The 18,628-nt window shown below is 35.7% G+C and overlaps 1 protein-coding gene across 1 annotated transcript; it reads right to left on the reverse strand.

The window, feature by feature from the left end:
• Positions 1-334: 334 nt before the first annotated feature.
• On the reverse strand, positions 335-8,783 carry fon (fondue). Its single transcript, XM_073968251.1, has 7 exons — positions 8,641-8,783; positions 3,013-3,028; positions 2,882-2,899; positions 2,429-2,494; positions 1,197-2,365; positions 654-1,126; positions 335-589 (listed from the first exon to the last, which is right to left on the reverse strand). Exons 1-7 carry the CDS (start codon positions 8,690-8,692, stop codon positions 437-439), a joined length of 1,947 nt encoding a protein of 648 aa, XP_073824352.1. The 5' UTR covers positions 8,693-8,783; the 3' UTR covers positions 335-436.
• Positions 8,784-18,628: the final 9,845 nt, after the last annotated feature.

Below are 18,628 nucleotides of genomic sequence, written 5' to 3' on the forward strand. Positions count from 1 at the left end.
TCCGGCGATTTGTTTTGTTTTTTTTTTCGATTTTTTTTCATCTATGAACATTGTAGTTTAAGAATCCGCAAAAACTTCCCAGGTGTAAGCACCTTCCATTTAAAGTTGGTTCAAGAGCGCCGTGAGCAATGTGAACTCATATTAGCTCAATAATAAACAAAACCCTTCTACATGAGAAAAATCTACTAGTAAATACGTATATTCATTTAGATTTGTTATCATCGTTTGAACTTTAAGTTTCGAAAACGTAATCCTAACCTATTACGAGATTTTTAATGTACTCTTTGTTTACATTAAACGCTACAATCCAGTCAAAACAAAAAACAAATACAAATTTTACATTTCACAATTTCTTTAAATTTTATTGACATTCCGTTATCAAATATTGAATCTACACGTTCTTAATTAGCATTACGACACTATTTTCAATCTCGACCTATGTATGGAGACTGTAGCTGCTCAACTTGCCATTGTCATCGAGAGTGGTTGTGGCAGCCTTGTATCCTACGCGACGTCCATTGATGTCGTAGTTTTCACTTTCACCAGTCGACAGTTCTTTGTAGTTCTTTACTTGACCATCGGGACCAAACTAAAACGCAAAATAATCATATTTGTAAGTTATTAGCTTTTGAATTGGAGCGTCCATGATTTACCTCTGATTGGCTAGACCACTTGGAGGCCTTTTCCCAAGATTTAGTTTTGTAACCGCCAGCACCACCAACACCACCAGTCAAAGCAGCAGTACCTCCGAAACCACCAATACCGAAGTGGGAACTGTCATAGTTGGCATTCATTTGGGTGCCACCAGTACGAGTACCACCAACATTCATACCATGGACTTGCATTTTAGCCAAACGTTCAGCTTCTTGCATGTAATTGCTTAAACCAGATGTGGTCGAAGCAGCTGAACCGGCACCGAAGGTGCTACCGAATTGAGAGCCGAATTTCGAGTTGTAACTGGATTCAGCGCCGAATGATGAACCGAATTTAGCAGCAGAACCGAAAGAAGCAGAATCAGTCATGGCACTGTTCATGCCAGCACCGAAACCGGAGGTAGCATGATGAGATGCGCCGAAACCAGATTTGAAGTGGGAGTTAGTGGATCCTGAAGTCAAGGCACCAGTGGCTGAAATTTTTTGTGAAATGTTACTAAATGTTAACTGCAATACCACAACTATATTTCCTAGAACACTTACTCAAAGTTGGAACAACATAGGAACCGGTCATACCACCGTAGCCTGAGTTTACATTGGATGTGGTGCTGCTGGTAAGACCACCAGTCAACAAGGAACCCAATTGAGAACCACTGCCAGAAATGGATGAAGAATCAAGAACGTATGGAGCAGAGATGGGAACAATAGGAACCAATTTGGAACCAGTGTTAGAAGTAGATGTAGATTCAAGGACGATTGGAGCAGGGTATGGAGTAGCAACCATCTGAGAACCAGTGTTAGAAGTAGTAGATGTAGAATCACGGACGTATGTAGAAGAAATGGGAGTAACAGTCATAACTTGAGGTTGTTGCGACGAGGTGGTTACTTTACGGTATTTCATGTACGATTCTTGGCCACCTGAGGGTGATACGACAATTTGCGCTGGAGTCTGTTGAACGCGACGTTCTTCATGATGAATGTATTTTTCGGCACCACCAGAAGGAGCAACATATTGAATTAGTTGAGGTTGGCTTTCGACACGACGTTCTTCATGGTGGTAGTACTTTTCGGAACCACCTGAGGGAGCAATATATTGCATAACTTGGGGCTTGGATTCAACCACACGTTCTTCGTGATGGACATAGTTTTCACCGCCAGCGGAAGGAACTGTGTAAACTACTGGAGTAGCTGCGTTGGTGACACGACGTTCTTCATGGTGATAGTATTTTTCGGCACCACCAGATGGAGCAGTATAAACAAGAGGAGTAGCAACTTGATTAATTTTTTCTTCATGTTTTACATAACTTTCGTGACCGGCGGTGCTGCCGCTAGTAATAGGAATGACAACAGATGAGGCACCAGTGTGAGCACCACTTGTGAAACTAGACTCAGAACCAAAACCGGAAGTAGTGGCAGCAGCCAGGTTGGCGGAGTGACTAGCGCCGAAGTTAGATCCAGCTGTAAATTTGGAACTGGCATCAAAAGCGGAACCACTGGTGGCACCGAAGTTTGAACCGAATTCGGAATTGGCAGAAGAACTGAAACCTGAATTTGCTGACGAGCTGAAGCCAGAGTTAGCAGATGAAGAAAATGCGGAATTGGAAGCAGCTCCATAACCAGACGAGCCATAGCCAGATGAGCCGGATGAATAGCCAACAGTGCCAACACCACCTACACCGCCATAACTGCCAACTTCTTCAAATGAAGCTTGTCTGAAAGTTAATGTTATGAAAATGTTATTACTCTGCCAAAATTTTTCATTCTACCGAACTTACCCGTCCAAAACATCTGAAACTTTTCTTTTGGCTTCTTCAATAGTTTGTTGATGTTGACTGAAATGTCTATAGGAATTGAAATTTAAATTAGAATGTGTTTTTTTATTATTTACCAATAACTATGAGAGAGATTAAGTAATGGATATCGTAGAGTAAAAAATACATATGTGTGTATGCTTTTCAAGGCCAATTCTAGATTGTCTCTAGAATGCTGACGATATGACGGTTATAGGTAAAGTTTTACCTATAAACGCAGATCATAATTTAGCATACATATAAATACAAATATCCATTATTAACATCCTCACATTTAATTACACTTAAGTTTTACAGGGCTTTTTGCTTTCAGATTTTGAAATAATTATTAATAATTTTGTACCAATTCAACCAATTAATAGTAAAATTCAAATGTTTTCAAACAATTGAATTTTTTATGGATGCGGTGGTACTTACAGACTGTGAATATCACGCCTTAATCAAAAACAAAGAATAAATAAAACAAAAACAATAATTGAATAAGTGCTTAAGTTGAAAACAATTAGAATAAAATGCAGCTTCCTAATGCATCTTAGTTTCAAACATACCTCGAGTGCAGATCCTCTGAAAATAAAAAGAAAGAAATAAAATCAATGAAATAGTCAAACAGGACGTAGTCATTAAAAGCAAAGTTGTTATAATTTTGAACTAATTCTTTAAAGAGAACTCAACACAAAATTTCAGTACATCAACCACGTAAGAAATTAAAGCAAAAGTCAGAAGTTATCACCCAACAAGATAAGCTCTATATTATGTGGACGTATGACATTAATCTGGAATAGTCTAAACTCAAATATTTTGGGTAATAAATACAATCTTATATTTAATATATGTGTTGTCATAGCAACAATCTAGTTTTTTTTAAAATATTTTAAACCCAGGGCAATTTCGAGTCAATTATTAAGTGCACATTTCATAATCATTAGTTTCTCAACAAAAGAATAAATATTAGAAGATAATCGCCAACAATCTCTGAAAATTGTATTTAAAAAAAATCATTGCACAGACAAATCAATGTAACAACAACAAACTGATTAATTGAGTATGTTGAAATTGAGTTTTTTGAATAAGTTTTTACAAGAAATTAATAAACTATGTCTCATTTTTGCCGAAGTGCATCTTCAAATAAACGAAATATTTAAACTTTTAACGCCTAAAAACGATCTTCGAATGAATTAAAATTTTCGGTTATGGGTTTCATTGGCATCAACGAACCGTAATGAAAAAAAATATTTATCATTCAATGGTATGGAGATTTGGTTAAAAAAACGATATTTTAAATCATGCTGCTAGATTCTACTCAGACATATTTGTCTAGCAGACAATAAAAGAGAGATCCATACATACATACATCTGTTCCCACAAACATCCCTGAAGGGACACGTGATAATTCCCTCATATAAATAAATGCACTCAGTTTCATAATAATTATTGTGAATTATTATTATATATAGTTAACTCAATGATATGACAAAAATTTGTTAATATACCACTTGTAGAATAGTTTTAAATTTTTGTGTGGACCATATTATCACGAGGTTTTGGAATTGTTTATGGTTCTCGGAATGAAGCCTGATGTATTAAAATATGCTCAGAATTAAGTTTATTTGCGTTACAGATCCATAGAGCAACCTGATATGTTTTGGAACTTTTATACCCTTAACCACTATGTGGGTAACGCGTCGAAATAATGGTCGTACATATATATACCAAAATGAATGTCTCGACAAGCTGAGTCGATCTGGCTATGTGTGCCCGTCCGTCTGTCCATCTAAACCTTGTATTCACGCTACAAGTCGCAATTTTGATCGGATCGTCACCAAATGTTCCCGGATGGGAAGAAGCCTATTAATTTTGCTGATGATCGGATAATATTCACGGCAAAAAACTTATTTGGAGAAAAAGTCAATGTTTTTTTCCAAAGGGAATATCTCAGTTTTTATAAGAGGTATACAAAAAGCAAAACCTGAAAATGAAAGTAAAAAATATCACCTTTCTAAAGATGTGAGGTCGTCGTAGGTGGTCAAACAACGAAGATATCACAATAGTCGCCAATAAAACCCAACAACCGAATATCGCTGCTTGGATTGGAGACTTTCCAAAAGCAAAGCCTGACTATGAAAGTAGAAAAACCCATTTTACAATGATGCAAAATAGGTTGGGGTAGGTGGCTAAATAACGGAGATATCGCAATAGTCGGTAATATGTGATGTATTGCCGACTATTGCGATATCTCCGTTATTTAATTTTTTTGAAATCACGCTACAGGTCGCAATTTTGATCGGATCGTCCCGAAATTTTGGTGGTTAATGTGGGTCCCGGAGGGGAAGAAGATTACTGATTTTGGTGATGGCCGGATAATATTCAGGGGTCGGAATGGGCAAAAAACTTATTTGGAGAAAAAGTCGCCGTTTAATATTATTTCGGCAAATATCTTAGATGTATCGGTTGTATTCCATAACAAATAACATTGTAATGAAAATATATCATCTTAACTATAGGTAGAAGGTTGTCGGAAGTGGTCAAGTGGCAGTGATATGGCAAAATCCGCTAACCTATCTCAATTTTTAATTTTTATAATTTCATTTGTAATGACGTATACCCATGCTTTTGTTGAGTGAATATAAATAAACCAATGACAATTTAAAAGAATCATCATTTTCATTTAGTTAGCTTTAAATTCTAAGGCTTTAGAACTGGAATGGTAGTGGAACCCATTTTATTTCTAAATCGTTGAATGATCGCTTATTTCCTTTTTCAAATATTTAATATTTTAATTTCCTTCAACGATAATATCTTAACATCTGAGCATAATAACATACCCAGCAAAAAAGTTTGGAAGTAGTGCAATGCGGAGTTACGATTTCAATACATCCTTCGATGCAGAAGCACTCGCTTTAGGATCCCAATATGTAAGACAATTTGTTGGTCCCTACAAAATATGTCGCAGTCTTTTTTCAAAATACAGAAAAGAGTGTCTAAAATTCTAAGTATTAGTTAAAAAAATAAAGAAATACAAAATAAAGTTGCGAACATTGCGTAAATTATTTTTGTAGTGGAGTTGCAGTTAATTTCGTAATCTGAACTGAAGTGGTAGGGCAATATAAAAAACTCTTTGGATGATGGATCAAAATCAACTGCGGTGGCATAAAATGTAGCAACATGCATTGTTTCTGTTAAGGTAATGTTTATATACATTATTTCATAAACATGTTTTGTTACATGCATTATGTATTGTCTTTATAGCAAATATTTGTTTTGTTTGTATTCCTATGATCGGCGCTGCTTTATAGTTATATGTCTTTGAAACAAGCGTCCATGTCTTTTGAACGAATAACATTATTTGTTATCTATGTAAACCTGATAGTTTTCACAAAATGAATAATTGTGCTCTACTGTAAATAAATTGTAAATTGCTGTCTCGCAGGCCCTGAATCCATGTCCGAAGCCCTGGTTACGATTAAATGTTTAAGACCTACAAATGGGTTCATTTTGTACTTTAAAACCTAAAGCGGGGTACACACGATCAGTTTTGACTGTCGATTTTTCGGAATTTTCGATAACTGTCCAACCGTCCAGCAACCACAAAATATTTGCCTGATGACTGACAAAAGTGAACGGCCACACTGGCAAGCAACAGATTATTTGAGCAAAACTGACAGTCAAAACTGATCGTGTGTATCCCACTTAAGCAATAACAAAAGACAGTCAAACGGTCAACTATAGGGCAATATGAAAGCCTTTTCTATAATCAAGATTTGTCCCTCCGTCAATCTATTATTGTTTCCAAACGCTGACAACTTTTATTTTCATATTAGACCTCGAATATTGTTACAGAAGGACTGCTATTAGCTATTTTCTTTCAAAATTCGAGAATAAATTGTCATAGTTAATCATATCTACCACATTTTTATTAAGTATTTCAAATATTCGTTCGACTTTTTATTCATGCAAAATTGTTAATAAAATTATCGTTATTTTTACATATTTCTATAGCAGCGGTATACCAAAATAGGAAATGAACCAAAATTGGCGGTATTTTGGTTTAAAAATTCTTTAAAACCCCAAATATATAGTGCGTATAGGCGTACGAATACGAACTGTGCAACCCACACAGGCGCCATACCTAAATGTCGGAATAAATTAAAATTGTGTTTTGTTATTCTTAAATCTTTCTTCGCTATAGTAATTCCCATCAAATGTTTCATATTTCCACATAGAATATGGAATTAATAACGATTTTATTCAATATTTAGGGGTGTACGATTATGAACTTTGCATACTGTACGTTTCTTTTAAGACGTAGGATGAGTTTTGCACTGTTTTTAATACAGTATAATCTCGATAATCCGGACACTCGGCTATCCGGACAACGCGGTAATCCGGACACTAGAATTTTTTACATTGTAGACTCTGTAATCCGGACATCACATATTTTTCTTACTTCGATAATCCGGACATCAATATTCTTCTCCTATCTTGAGCATTATATTTTTTTATTTCATTGGCGTTTTCGTTCTTAGCAATAGCAATTGGAGTATAAATAAGAACATTTAAGTTTTCCAAATCTCGACTTTCTAGATAGCCACTGTCAACTCAGTTTTATAGTCAAAAAAGGAATGAATACTGGCTATGATAAGCAACAATATTTAAAACATAGTAGCCTACTTCCCTGAACAATCGATATTGCGTGTTGCTTTTCTTTCCTTAGTTTATTAGTCATCCGATTAGTGAGAAAGTCCCTTGGAGCTTGTAATGTATTCCAAGGATATTTTATTGTTGGAGATGGTTCAATCTCCAGGATGATTTATACACTTTTTCATGCGCTCAAACCAATTTTTGAAGCACTTTTTCACTCCGAATAAGACATCTCCAAAATATGGGTTTTGAACGCTTTTACAGCATCTTCTGGTAATTTTTTCGGGCTCATACGCACAGTTCCATGATTCGTCACCTGGATCCATCTTACAAACGTCTTTTAAAGCACGCGATCGTATTCTTTTCGAAATTTCTTGCACCGATCCATCGAGAAAAATACCATATTTCCCGCCAGGAGTTCATGGAATATCAAATGTTAGTTGGTGGAAGAAATGCCCAAGGGTGCCTCTATCTCACGGTATGTAAGATGGCTATCTTGCATTATCCGTTCACCCACGGCTTTATTTTTTTCTGTCACAACGCCCAATTTTGGGGGACCTCACGACCTACACCTTTTGGCGTGTGTCATCCATGATTGAATTCATTAGACCAGTCGTTCATAGTGCAATAGGATGCTCCTCTACCCCATACAAAGATTTAATTTGATCGATGCACTCTTGCCGTGCCGTCGAAAGTTGTGAAAAATGGTCAGACGAAAAAGTTCACAAGTAAATTCCATTTTTTTTTTTTGCAAAGTGATTTTTTCAAGTCACTGTAAACAACACAACACATGATCGTATGTCAAACTGTCCTGAGTACGTTTAGGCTAAAAACTGTCAAACTTTCCAAAAAAAATTTCAAATGGCGTCTGGCTTCACTACGTGTTGCTTAGATCATAAACTTTTCTAGTTCCCCTCGTATAGGAATTTCAATAAATTTAAAACAAAATCTTATGGCCCCTTTTAGTTTCTTTCCTCACTGGTAACTGAGGACTATTGTATTGCATTCTCGTAATTAAGCGAGCAATAAATTTAAATTACATTTTGTCTTATTCGTAAGCTACAACATTTATATAGAACTATATCTTTTTGGCGTTTCTTCGACCATATGAAGTCATTTGGTGATGTTCATAGAAATGACTAAAGGCGGGTAGCAGCTCCCGGTCTTTAAATGGTCGCAAACCGTGATATTTGCTTAATATGAATTTGTTTACATTATATGTCAGGTTGTTATAAAATAAAAGTCCGTTCTTAATGATTTAAATGCACAAAATTATATGTTTTTGTTATTACTCGGTAATGCGGACAATTCGATAATCCGGACACCGCCAAAACATGTGATGTCCGGATTATCGAGATTATTCTGTACGTTCAAACTATTTTTTCGAAATGAACATAATATTCAACAATCAATTCCTTTCTGCACTTCTATTTATTTTGTTTTATTTTTTTCTATTCCATAACACATTTTCACTTTTCTTTTTCACTACATCTTCAAAATGCATATTCACGATTTAAAAAAAAATAATTCTATATTACCTGCAACAACAGCACTGAGGCACAAAGCCACCAATACTATAAAGTATTTCATTTTTGTGTTATTTGATTCTACTAAATTCTCGTATTAGAATGTCTTGCTTCCACCACCGACTTTTCCGTAATGACTTGTCTTTCGGAACTAAACATAATATTTATGCATTGGCGTTTTATTAAAAATCTTCTCCCATCCTTCCTAGAAAAACTAGCACTGATAAGCGCCCAGCAAAGACTTGAACCTCATGATACCGTAATGACCTATAAAATCGTGCATTTTGATAAGATTTTCCTATGCCGAAGCACGAAGGGCAAAACAAAAGCAAACAGAATTAACAAGAATCGTCGGCATTGATCTCATTGATTTTGTATCACCAATTTTTTTATAGATTTTTCAATGGAAGAAAAACATAAATTTTCGTTTTCATGGTCTAATTGTTTTGAAGGCCTTCCGATTAAAATTGTCTGGAAACGGCAGAAGAAAACGTTTTTAAATGTATATGGAAAAAGATTCTAATTTTTTTATATTGGATTTCAAAATAATTATTATTTTTTCGTGCCACATCAACGATTTTGGTACATAGATAGAGTTTGGCTACGGGAATTCCCGTCCCGGGAATTGCCGAAAATTTTTGGACGGGATTTTCCGGAAATTTTTTTTTGAATTTCCCGGGAATACGGGTATTTGTATTTTCTTATAAGGTCAGACATTATTTGCCTTATAATTATTAAATGTTTGAAATACAATGCCTCGATAATTCTTAACAAACTGCGAGTCTATAACGAGTGGTTTTATCGAAGGCTGAGGTTAGCTCAGCTGTTGCCAGGGTCGACTTAAGGACCCACGAACCTTAAGTAAGAACAACAGTTAATTATGCTTCAATGCTTTATTGATACAATTAAGTAAATATGAATATTCAATGGCTTTAAGATTAATTGGAGGTGTAGTGTATGTTGGCTGGCTGATGTTACGAACAATCTCGGGTGGATGCTTGTCTGCTCGACGGTGATCGGGTGTGGGGCTCGGATAGTACTATTCGGGTGACTGTCGGCTGGACAGTCGTCGGATGTGTGGATCGGCTCGGTGATATTCGGCAATCGTAAGGTGTGTTGCTCGGCTCGGTGGTATTCGGTTGTTGGTGGCTCGTCGGCGATCGTCGGGTTTGTTGCTCGGCTCTGGGTAATCGGATGCCGTCGGATACTCTCGGCTCGTTGGCAGTCGTCGGCAACATTCGTCTCGGCTCGGTATTACTCGGATCGGCAATCGGCTGGGCGACTTTCGGATGAATGATCGTACTCGGCTGTTTGACGATCGATTCTGCTACTCTGTAAACAGAAGAGTCGGAAATGGTTAGATAACGGAGCGAACGAATCGCAAGGAGCAAACAAATCGCAAGGAGCGAACGAATCGGCAGGAGCTAATGAATCGCAAGGAGCGAACGGATCGGCAGGAGCGAACGAATCGCAAGGAGCGAACGGATCGGCAGGAGCGAACGAATCGCAAGATTGAACGGTTCGCAAGGCCGACGGCTGTAGCTAAATTCGGTTCAAGTGACTGCGGTCAATGCCACACGTCTTATCTTGTACTTCGTTTAACGCCAGCACTCGACAAAAACTAAACATCTTATCCATCTGGGCTTACGGAGTGAATGAGAATTATTTGTAAGGCGAGACAACCAGGAAATACACTGAAGTTTAAATAATGTATGAATAGAGTTGTAATTATGCATGGTCTGATAAGGTAGTTTTGTATTAATACTGCATGTAATATCGGAGAGGCGGTCTTGCAATGTAGCGGGCACGTTACAAGTCCCTTGTAAAAATCGCGATAGTTCGTAAAAGGTACATACATTTAAGTCTCCTCGATAGTTAGTATTTTTTGGAATTCAAAGTCTGAATAACCTTACATAATTCTTTATTTTTAGTTGGCCACGTCAATGAATAAGAACAATCTTAAAGACATTCATCACTTTTTTGAAGGCATTTCCTTGTTATTCTAGTCTAAATTTTTATTGATGACATTTTTGAATTGAATAGTAATTTGCTAAGATATAAAAGCCATGATCGATTCAAAAATTATTGTATGCAATATAAAAAACTGTATAATGTATGTATGTGCACTGGAAGTCAGCAACAATGGAAGGGCTTGTCCTCTAACTGTTTTCCATTTAAGCCAAAAACCTTAAATATGAATGAACGATCCGTTAACATTAACCCGTGTCACTTGGTCAATCTTTATATTCATAGTAATTTGTATGGGACCGAAGGAGACATTTTCAATTGCTCTAAATGCCAAAATTATTGTCAAATCGATGAAAAAATTTCACCATTTCGTTGTTGTGGATAAAAAATATAAATGTATGAAAATCGGGTCAGATTTCGATATTGCTGCAATATGTATATTTGGCCAATTATAGGTAATTGGGTCCTACAATTTAACTAATATTAAAATCCGAGCAGATTTACACAAATTTCTTTAGGTTTCTTTTTTTAGTCACACCAACTTTCTCTCAAATTTTCTAATCGATTTGAAAATATTTAGTGCAATTTCGTGAAAAATCACATTATTTGGTTCGCAGTTGCACCATGTCATGTACACAAAAAATCAGCTGTATAAAACTTCTTTATAAATGGATTTGTTCTATGTTCGACGCACTTTCGAACCTTAAGAGGAACGTCCCATATCGTAGAGCATATGAAGGAAACCTAGTATGCCCATGGGAAACAGATATTTTATATAACCTTTGCAAATTAGCCAGAAAGAATTGGTTTTTGACCGCAAAGTTATATATAAACTTGAAGATTTGTTGGTTCTTTAATTTAAGATGTTCTAATATATATTGCTATTTTACCCCTAATATTGTCCCTAAGAGATAACTAACGATACAACTATAAATAGAAAGATTAGCAATTTTTATTTTTGTTTGCTCTCTGTAACGTCTATATGCCACGAATTCGATTTTCCATAGTCCCGGGAATTCCCGGGAATAAGAAATGTTCATTCTCGATTTCCCGGGAATGAAAAAAGTCAGTAATTCTTGTACTCTATACATAGGTTAAGAAAAAAAATCTCCCAGTAAGAATCCGCTCGCGCGCAAGTTTTTGTTTTTGTGGACAAATGTTATGGCTGTTTTTCTGCATTTAAGAAAAAAATTACATTCTAACCTCGATTATCCGGGAATTGATTAGTCATTATCCGGGAAAGCAAAGCATAGAATTTGTTGTTGTTCATTTTACACCGATTGACCGTGAAAATCGTTATGATCCGGGATTATAATCTATTCTACCAAATTTCAATGAGCAAAACAATGTGCAAAAGAATTTTTTAGAACAGTTTCAATCTTTTAAAATTCACATTACATTTATAATTGCTCTTATTTAGAAAAATTTTCAGGAACGCATATTTATTTATTAAAAATATATGAAAACACTGTTACTCCAAGTGTATTATAAAAACTCTAACTACTTTAAAGAGTCCAAAAAAAACATGGTTAAACTTCTCCATTTTGGCTTATTTTGTATTTGGTTAACATTAAGTCTGTCTGGTTACTTTTCCAGCAAGAACTTTCTCAGAGAGTAAGGAGTTTTTATTCTCTTTTGCTAGAAAATTATAAAAAGTAAACAGACACCTTCCCAGCAAAAACCAGCAAGCAATCAGCTGACTTGCCAAAACAAAACAATTTGTCGGCCAATGAAGGAACCAATAGAAGCAAAAATGTGTATTTTATTAAAAATAAAAAAAGAAAATGACCCAAAAATGGATTTTTCCACCTCGCAACTTTGTTCTACAAAAAAATAATATAATTGGCCTTGATATTTCACAAACATAAATCAACGAAAAATTAAAACCAGATGATTGATTGTTTTCAGGAAGAAGAAGACTTGCAAATGTTTGCTAGAAGAAATTTGTCCAGCAAGAATTGGCAAACTCTCAGTGAAAGAACTGTCAAAATGTCTCTCTCGAATTGCTCTCTTTTGCTGGTTTTTGTGTTAACAGACGACTTCCAGCAACAATTGGTACGAATTGTTACAAATTTTAGGGTAACCAGACAGACCTATTGTTGACATTTCAACTGTTATTTCATTAACAGAAATGTGGCAATTTGTATTAAATTAATTACTGTGGTGTTTACCAGAGAAATGCACAAGTAGCTGATTTCGACACTCATGAGGCAATTACCAAAAAAAAAAACGAATCCAAGTGTGGCTTGCCACTTTAGAAACAGGTGAAACAAGTGTAAGTATGGCTTTCCACTGTAAAAAATAAGTTCAAGTGTTGCTTGCCACTCTAAAAATATGTACATATAAGTGTGGCTAGCCACTCAAAAAATAAAATGGATATTTTTAGACTTGGCTATGCTCGCACATTAAGTGTTGTTTTTAACCAGAGCTGCGAAATTCTCGATCTTGTTCGGAAGTTCAGAGGAGTTTGTTCGTAGGAGATTTTTCGGAAGTTCGTAAGAGGTTGTTCGGAGGTTTGGACAGATTGTTCGGAAGTTTGGAGAGGTGGTTCGGAGGTTAGGAGTGGTTGTTCGGAGGTTGTTTGGAGAGATTGTTCGGTGGAGGTTGTTTGGAAGCTTGGAGGGGGTTGTTCGGTTTGGAGAGGTTCGGAGGTCAAACTCTCCAAACCTCCGAACAACCTCCTTCGAACTTCCGAACAATCTCTCCAAACCTCAGAACAAAGTGCTCCAAACAACCTCCTCCGAAGAAACCCCACCAAATATCCAAACTTCCTCCCCTCTCAACTTGTGGCATGTAAGGAAATTTTTTGTAGTGTTGTGAGTGCTTCCACTTGTTGAGCCACTTGGCAAACTATCTACGATTATATAGCACTTTCCCAAGCAACGGTCTTGCTGCGGAGTAAGTGTTTCTTGTGGTGGTGGAAAAATACTTGAGTGCAAGATATCTATCTACGATTATATAGCACTTGCGCAAGCAACGGTCTTGATGCGGAGTAAGTGTTTCTTGTGGTGGTGGAAAAAATACTTGAGTGCAAGAAACACTTGTATTAAAAGGCATAATACTCAAAAACGCTTGTGTGTGCTTACAGATGCACGTGGCTTATTGATTATCTCTGGTGTTTACAGTGACTTGAAAAAAATCACTTTGCAAGAAAAGTGAAATTTACTTGTGAGTATTTTCATCCAATAATTTTCACAATTTTCGACATGCATAATCATGGCAAGAGTGCACCGATCCATCCTATAGCACTATGAAAAACTGGTTTAATTAATTCAATCGTGGCCGAAACTCGCTAAAAACATTGGGCATTTCTTCCACCAACTAACATTTGATATTTCATGAACACCTGGCCAGCACAATTTCACAATCGCTCAAAAAAAGGCTCTTGTCAATTTGTGCAAAGAAATTGCGATCGCGGTGCTTCAAAGGACGTTTATAAGATCGTAACAGACGACGAATCTAGGATCTATGCGGGTTGAGCAACGTAGGGCCGTTAATTCTGAGTGGTACACTACAAATTGTTCGCCTGAAGTCTTCTCGATTCAAACCAGCGCCTTTTTGACCGAGGAATTGATGGGTCATCCGCCGTGCAGCCCTGGCACCCAATAACTTCACTTGATTCCTGCACATCAAGACAAAAAGGCGTGGTCAACGGGTTTCGTCGCCAATAGATGCTGTTGAATCTTTCAAAAAACATATTTTGGAGGTGTCTCAATCGGAGTGGAAAAAGGGCTTCAACAATTGGTTTGAGCGCATGAAAAATTTTATAAATCATGCTGAAGACTATTTAAGAAAACAATAAAACTATATTTGATTCTAAATATTCGCGTTTTCATTGTCAGGCTAGAAAGTTATCGAGCAACCCTCGTTTTAGATTGACACACGGACGGACACATATTTCCAGATCCTATAAAATCATCGTGAAAGTGATCTAGAATGTAATCTTTTTATTTGAATCACCTATGAATTTTATATGATAGTGAACCCCAAAAGATGGTAGTCAGTTTCGCATCCTAAGCATGTAATTTTCACCATGCATTTGCAGGTTCTGGAACAGAGCAAATATAGTATCTGTATTATAATAGCTATGTTCCAGTATAATTTTAACAGTAAAACCATCAAAAGAAAAACTCTAAGAAATCGCTTCCAATATAAATTTGTTCAGAAATGTTAAAATCAACACATCAGCGTCAAAGAGAGCATTATTCAGCGCCAAAATAAATAGCGCTAGTGACAACAACGTAACAATTTTTTGGGATACAAAGGACATTGTTCGTTTTTAATCTATGTATTCTGAAGAATAATACAGAAATACGAAATACAGCATTTCTAAAAATAGATGCATTTGTTCCTATTTTGTTAATAACATTGTGCAACATTTTTGAGCCAATAGCGTACAAACAACTTCTGTCTAGAATTTTATGAAAGTAGAGGACCAATGGGCAAAAACCATATTTGGATTTTGTTTTCTTAGATCGGGTTCGGTTTTTATGGGCTCATCGAATCTTGTTTTGACATCTGCAGCAAACTTGTAGATAAGAGCAAAAAGAAAATATTTGGAGGAATAGTGTACTCGAAAAACTGCATTTATTGCCTCAAATTTTATAATATATCTAAAAATTCTATAATTTGTGAATATTTCGCAGCGTATCTCCCAAAATGTTAAATTCTTCTTAATGTTACCTTTTGGGAAAATATTCTCTGGAATGTAATACACAACTCTTCAGAACATTATATTGTTGTAAAATGCCTCTATCGCCTTGTTTATAGCAAATTTTTCAACTACAATTTGGTAAATATTTCAATAATTCATTGAAATCCTCAACATGAGAACAAACAGCCTGTGTGAACATTGTTTGAAATAAGTTTTGTAAAAGGTATGTTATGAAATACCCCTTAAACAACGTGAAATAACCATTTTAGAGTTTCAGAACGTTCTGAAGAATTCATGGTCACATTATTTGGAACATTTTTAGAATGGTTACTTGTTTCAACTCCCAACAGTTTAGTTGTTACTGACCAGCATTTCAGAAATTATGTAAACTTTTCTATATTTTAACGAGTTTGATGCGCTAGATGCAGGTTTTCCTAGTTCATCTGTTTGACACATAAGTTCTACTTTAGGGCTACAATATTGCTGAAGACCGCAATGCAAAATTCTTATTAGTTTCGGAGATAAAGGTCCGATCACTGGAAAAAAGGCTCATTTTAGGTCGGTTTAGATGAGGCCATAAAATCTAAACCCGATCTAAGAACACAAAACCCAATTAAGGTTTTTGTAGTCTCAATATGTACTTTCAGAAAATGCCCATTAGAAGTTGTTTGCATTTCCAGTGTTACACAGTGTAATTTAATAAAAAAGTAATATGAAATAATCTTCTATATATATAAAAAAGGATGATGTTAGTTACTACGCTTATAACTCAAGAACGGCTGAACAGATTTTGACAATTCGCACCAATTCGGAATGGTCTCATGGCAGAAAAGGATAAAACCTAAAAAATCGCGAAAATTTGCAAAAATGTTTTTTCAATAAAGTCAATTTTTCCACAAATTTCTATCGAGCTTCGCGTTTGGAGTAAATCTTGGCACTTATTTGGACAGTTTTTGGCGAAAATTGTATTTGCACCTACTGTAAGGGTCCATTGTACGCCTCTGTTTTGTCAATTTTTGAAAGTTTATTTTCAAGCGCCTTTTTAGGAAATTAACAGCGAAAAATGGTTAAAAGGGCTTAGTTTAGAGTTTGTAAAGATTAGTGGTGGTTTCGGTAAGATGATAATGCCAAAAGTGGTTTCAACAGTTTTGAGGAAAACGGTACAAATCCACAAAATTGGTGGGTTAATTGAAACATCATATGTATACTTTTAAACCGTAGGTAAAAACATCTTCGAAAGATAAACTTCCGATGTATGCGGTATAATATTTAAGCTGTACCAGATATATGTATTTTGATACTGTTTAGATTCTGTCATGATACAAAAAAATGATACCCCCACTGTAAAAGGAGTATGAATTCAATCAATTTAGTTTCCGCAGAGCTGGAAGGCAATTACAAACGGCCAAATACATACATAGAAACATACATATGTACATTTCCAGCTAACAATTTTTTCCGAGGGCTCTGATATCAGATTTTGTCTGAGATTTTCTGAATTTTGTTTAGAAATGTGGCCGATTTCTCTTATATTTTCCTAGAAATTGGACCGATTTTCTATAAGTTTATTTTAAGAATCTCTGCACATTTTCTAAAGAATCTTAAGAATCGTCATTCCGAATTCGTTCCGATTTCTAATGGATTTTCTAAGGGAATTTTTTTCGGTTGATGTCGAAGAACAAAATGACTGGTCATAAAATTCGCATATACAATTTTACAATTTTTTTTATATAAATGCAACATATAATAATTCAAGCTAGTGTTGATAGCTTCAACATACTTCTGCACATTGTTCTACTGTTAATCATAAAATGATAACAGGCAAAATCATTAGAAAGTTTGAAATTATAATCTTCCATAAATAGTACATTAAAAGAAAATTGTCTCTGAGTGGGGTTTGTTCAGTACAGTACGACACGTGTTGTGTCAATATCAAAGGCGTCAGCGTCAGAAATGTTTCCGATTTTTTCAGAAAATCTGAACTTTTCTCCGAATTTTTCCAGAATTTCCTTCCGAATTCGGACGGATTTTCTTAAGAAAATCTAAATTTTTCATCGAATTTTCCAGAATTTTCCAAGAATTTACTTCCGAATACGGACCGAATTCGTCGCGAAACTCTAATATTTTTTAAGAATTTCCTTAGAAAATTCTTTCCGAATTCGGTGACCACGTCCATACAACTTTCGTACCGAATTCGGTACGAATTCGGCATCAGAATCGGATATTTTTTCAGAAATTCTGTCCGAATTCGGTACGAATTCGGAAAAAAATGTTAGCTGGGTTGGTACTGTTGGTACACTATGTATGTATGTCATTCGAAAAGAGGATGATATTCAAAATTGAAAAAAAACAAGAAATCGGAGGTACTGGAGTTTTTTTGGTCGAATTATCTGACAAATATTCTTTATCGGCGACATAAGTAGGTAAATACTTATTAATCGTTAATTAGTTTGTGATATTAATTTGACTATGTTATTTACGTCGAAATTAAATATAGGGTGACCAAGTAATCGACAACAGTCACGTGTTAGTGTGACAAGACTTCAAGCATCCGAAACACACAAAGAACGGCAACTAATAGAATAGCTCTGTCCATGTTACCAGAGCCATTGCATCTAATACTGAATTTGCAGTGCAAGTAGAATTCGGGAGATCACATTAAATAGAGAAGTCAGAAAAAATAAGTAAAAAAGCGTTAAGTTCGGCCGGGCCGAACTTTTTATACCCTCCACCATAAAATATTCTGAACTAAAACGGAATAATTATATTCTTTCCTGTCCACAATTTTAGACGAAGATATTTTGTGACCTCTGATACCTAAATAAGGTAAAAAAAACATAAAAAATGTATTCAATTGGTAAGGAACCTTATATGGGGCTATATCAAAGTGAACATCGGGAGGTACAGTTATATAGGGGGCTATACCTAAACATGGACCTATGTTGACAGTTTTTGGTGGAGATATTTTGTGATTACTAGAAACCTCAACGGACATATTACAGGTAGTTCGATCAAAAATTTTAGCTGCAATACTCAAAATACCAAAAATCGGGAGGTACCGCTATATGGGGCTATACCAAAACATGGACCTTGACTGTTTTTAGTGGATATACTTTGGGAACCACTGGGAACCCCAAACCTGAAATTACAGATAGTTCATTCAAGAAATGTAATTAAAATCCACAAAATACAGAAAATAGGGAGGTACCGTTATATAGGGGCTCTACCAAAACATGGACCTATATTGACAGTTTTTGGTGGAGATGTTTTGTGACCACTGGGAACCCCAAACGTGAAATTACAGGTAGTTTGGTCGAAAAATGTAGTTAAAATCCCCAAAATACCGAAAATCGGGAGGTAGCGTTATTTGGGGGCTAT

Source organism: Musca autumnalis, unplaced genomic scaffold (assembly GCF_047663935.1).
Source record: "Musca autumnalis isolate F117 unplaced genomic scaffold, ASM4766393v1 scaffold_2, whole genome shotgun sequence".
In the NCBI taxonomy this organism is placed as follows: domain Eukaryota; kingdom Metazoa; phylum Arthropoda; class Insecta; order Diptera; family Muscidae; genus Musca; species Musca autumnalis.

Bases quoted from the DNA above. Each gene is read 5' to 3' on its own strand.
- fon (XM_073968251.1), bottom strand. From the start codon at position 8,692: ATGAAATACTTTATAGTATTGGTGGCTTTGTGCCTCAGTGCTGTTGTT. The intron at 1,127-1,196 runs GTAAGTGTTCTA...AAAAAATTTCAG, and splicing joins CTATGTTGTTCCAACTTTGA to CCACTGGTGCCTTGACTTCA. The intron at 590-653 runs GTAAATCATGGA...TTTGCGTTTTAG, and splicing joins AGTGGTCTAGCCAATCAGAG to TTTGGTCCCGATGGTCAAGT.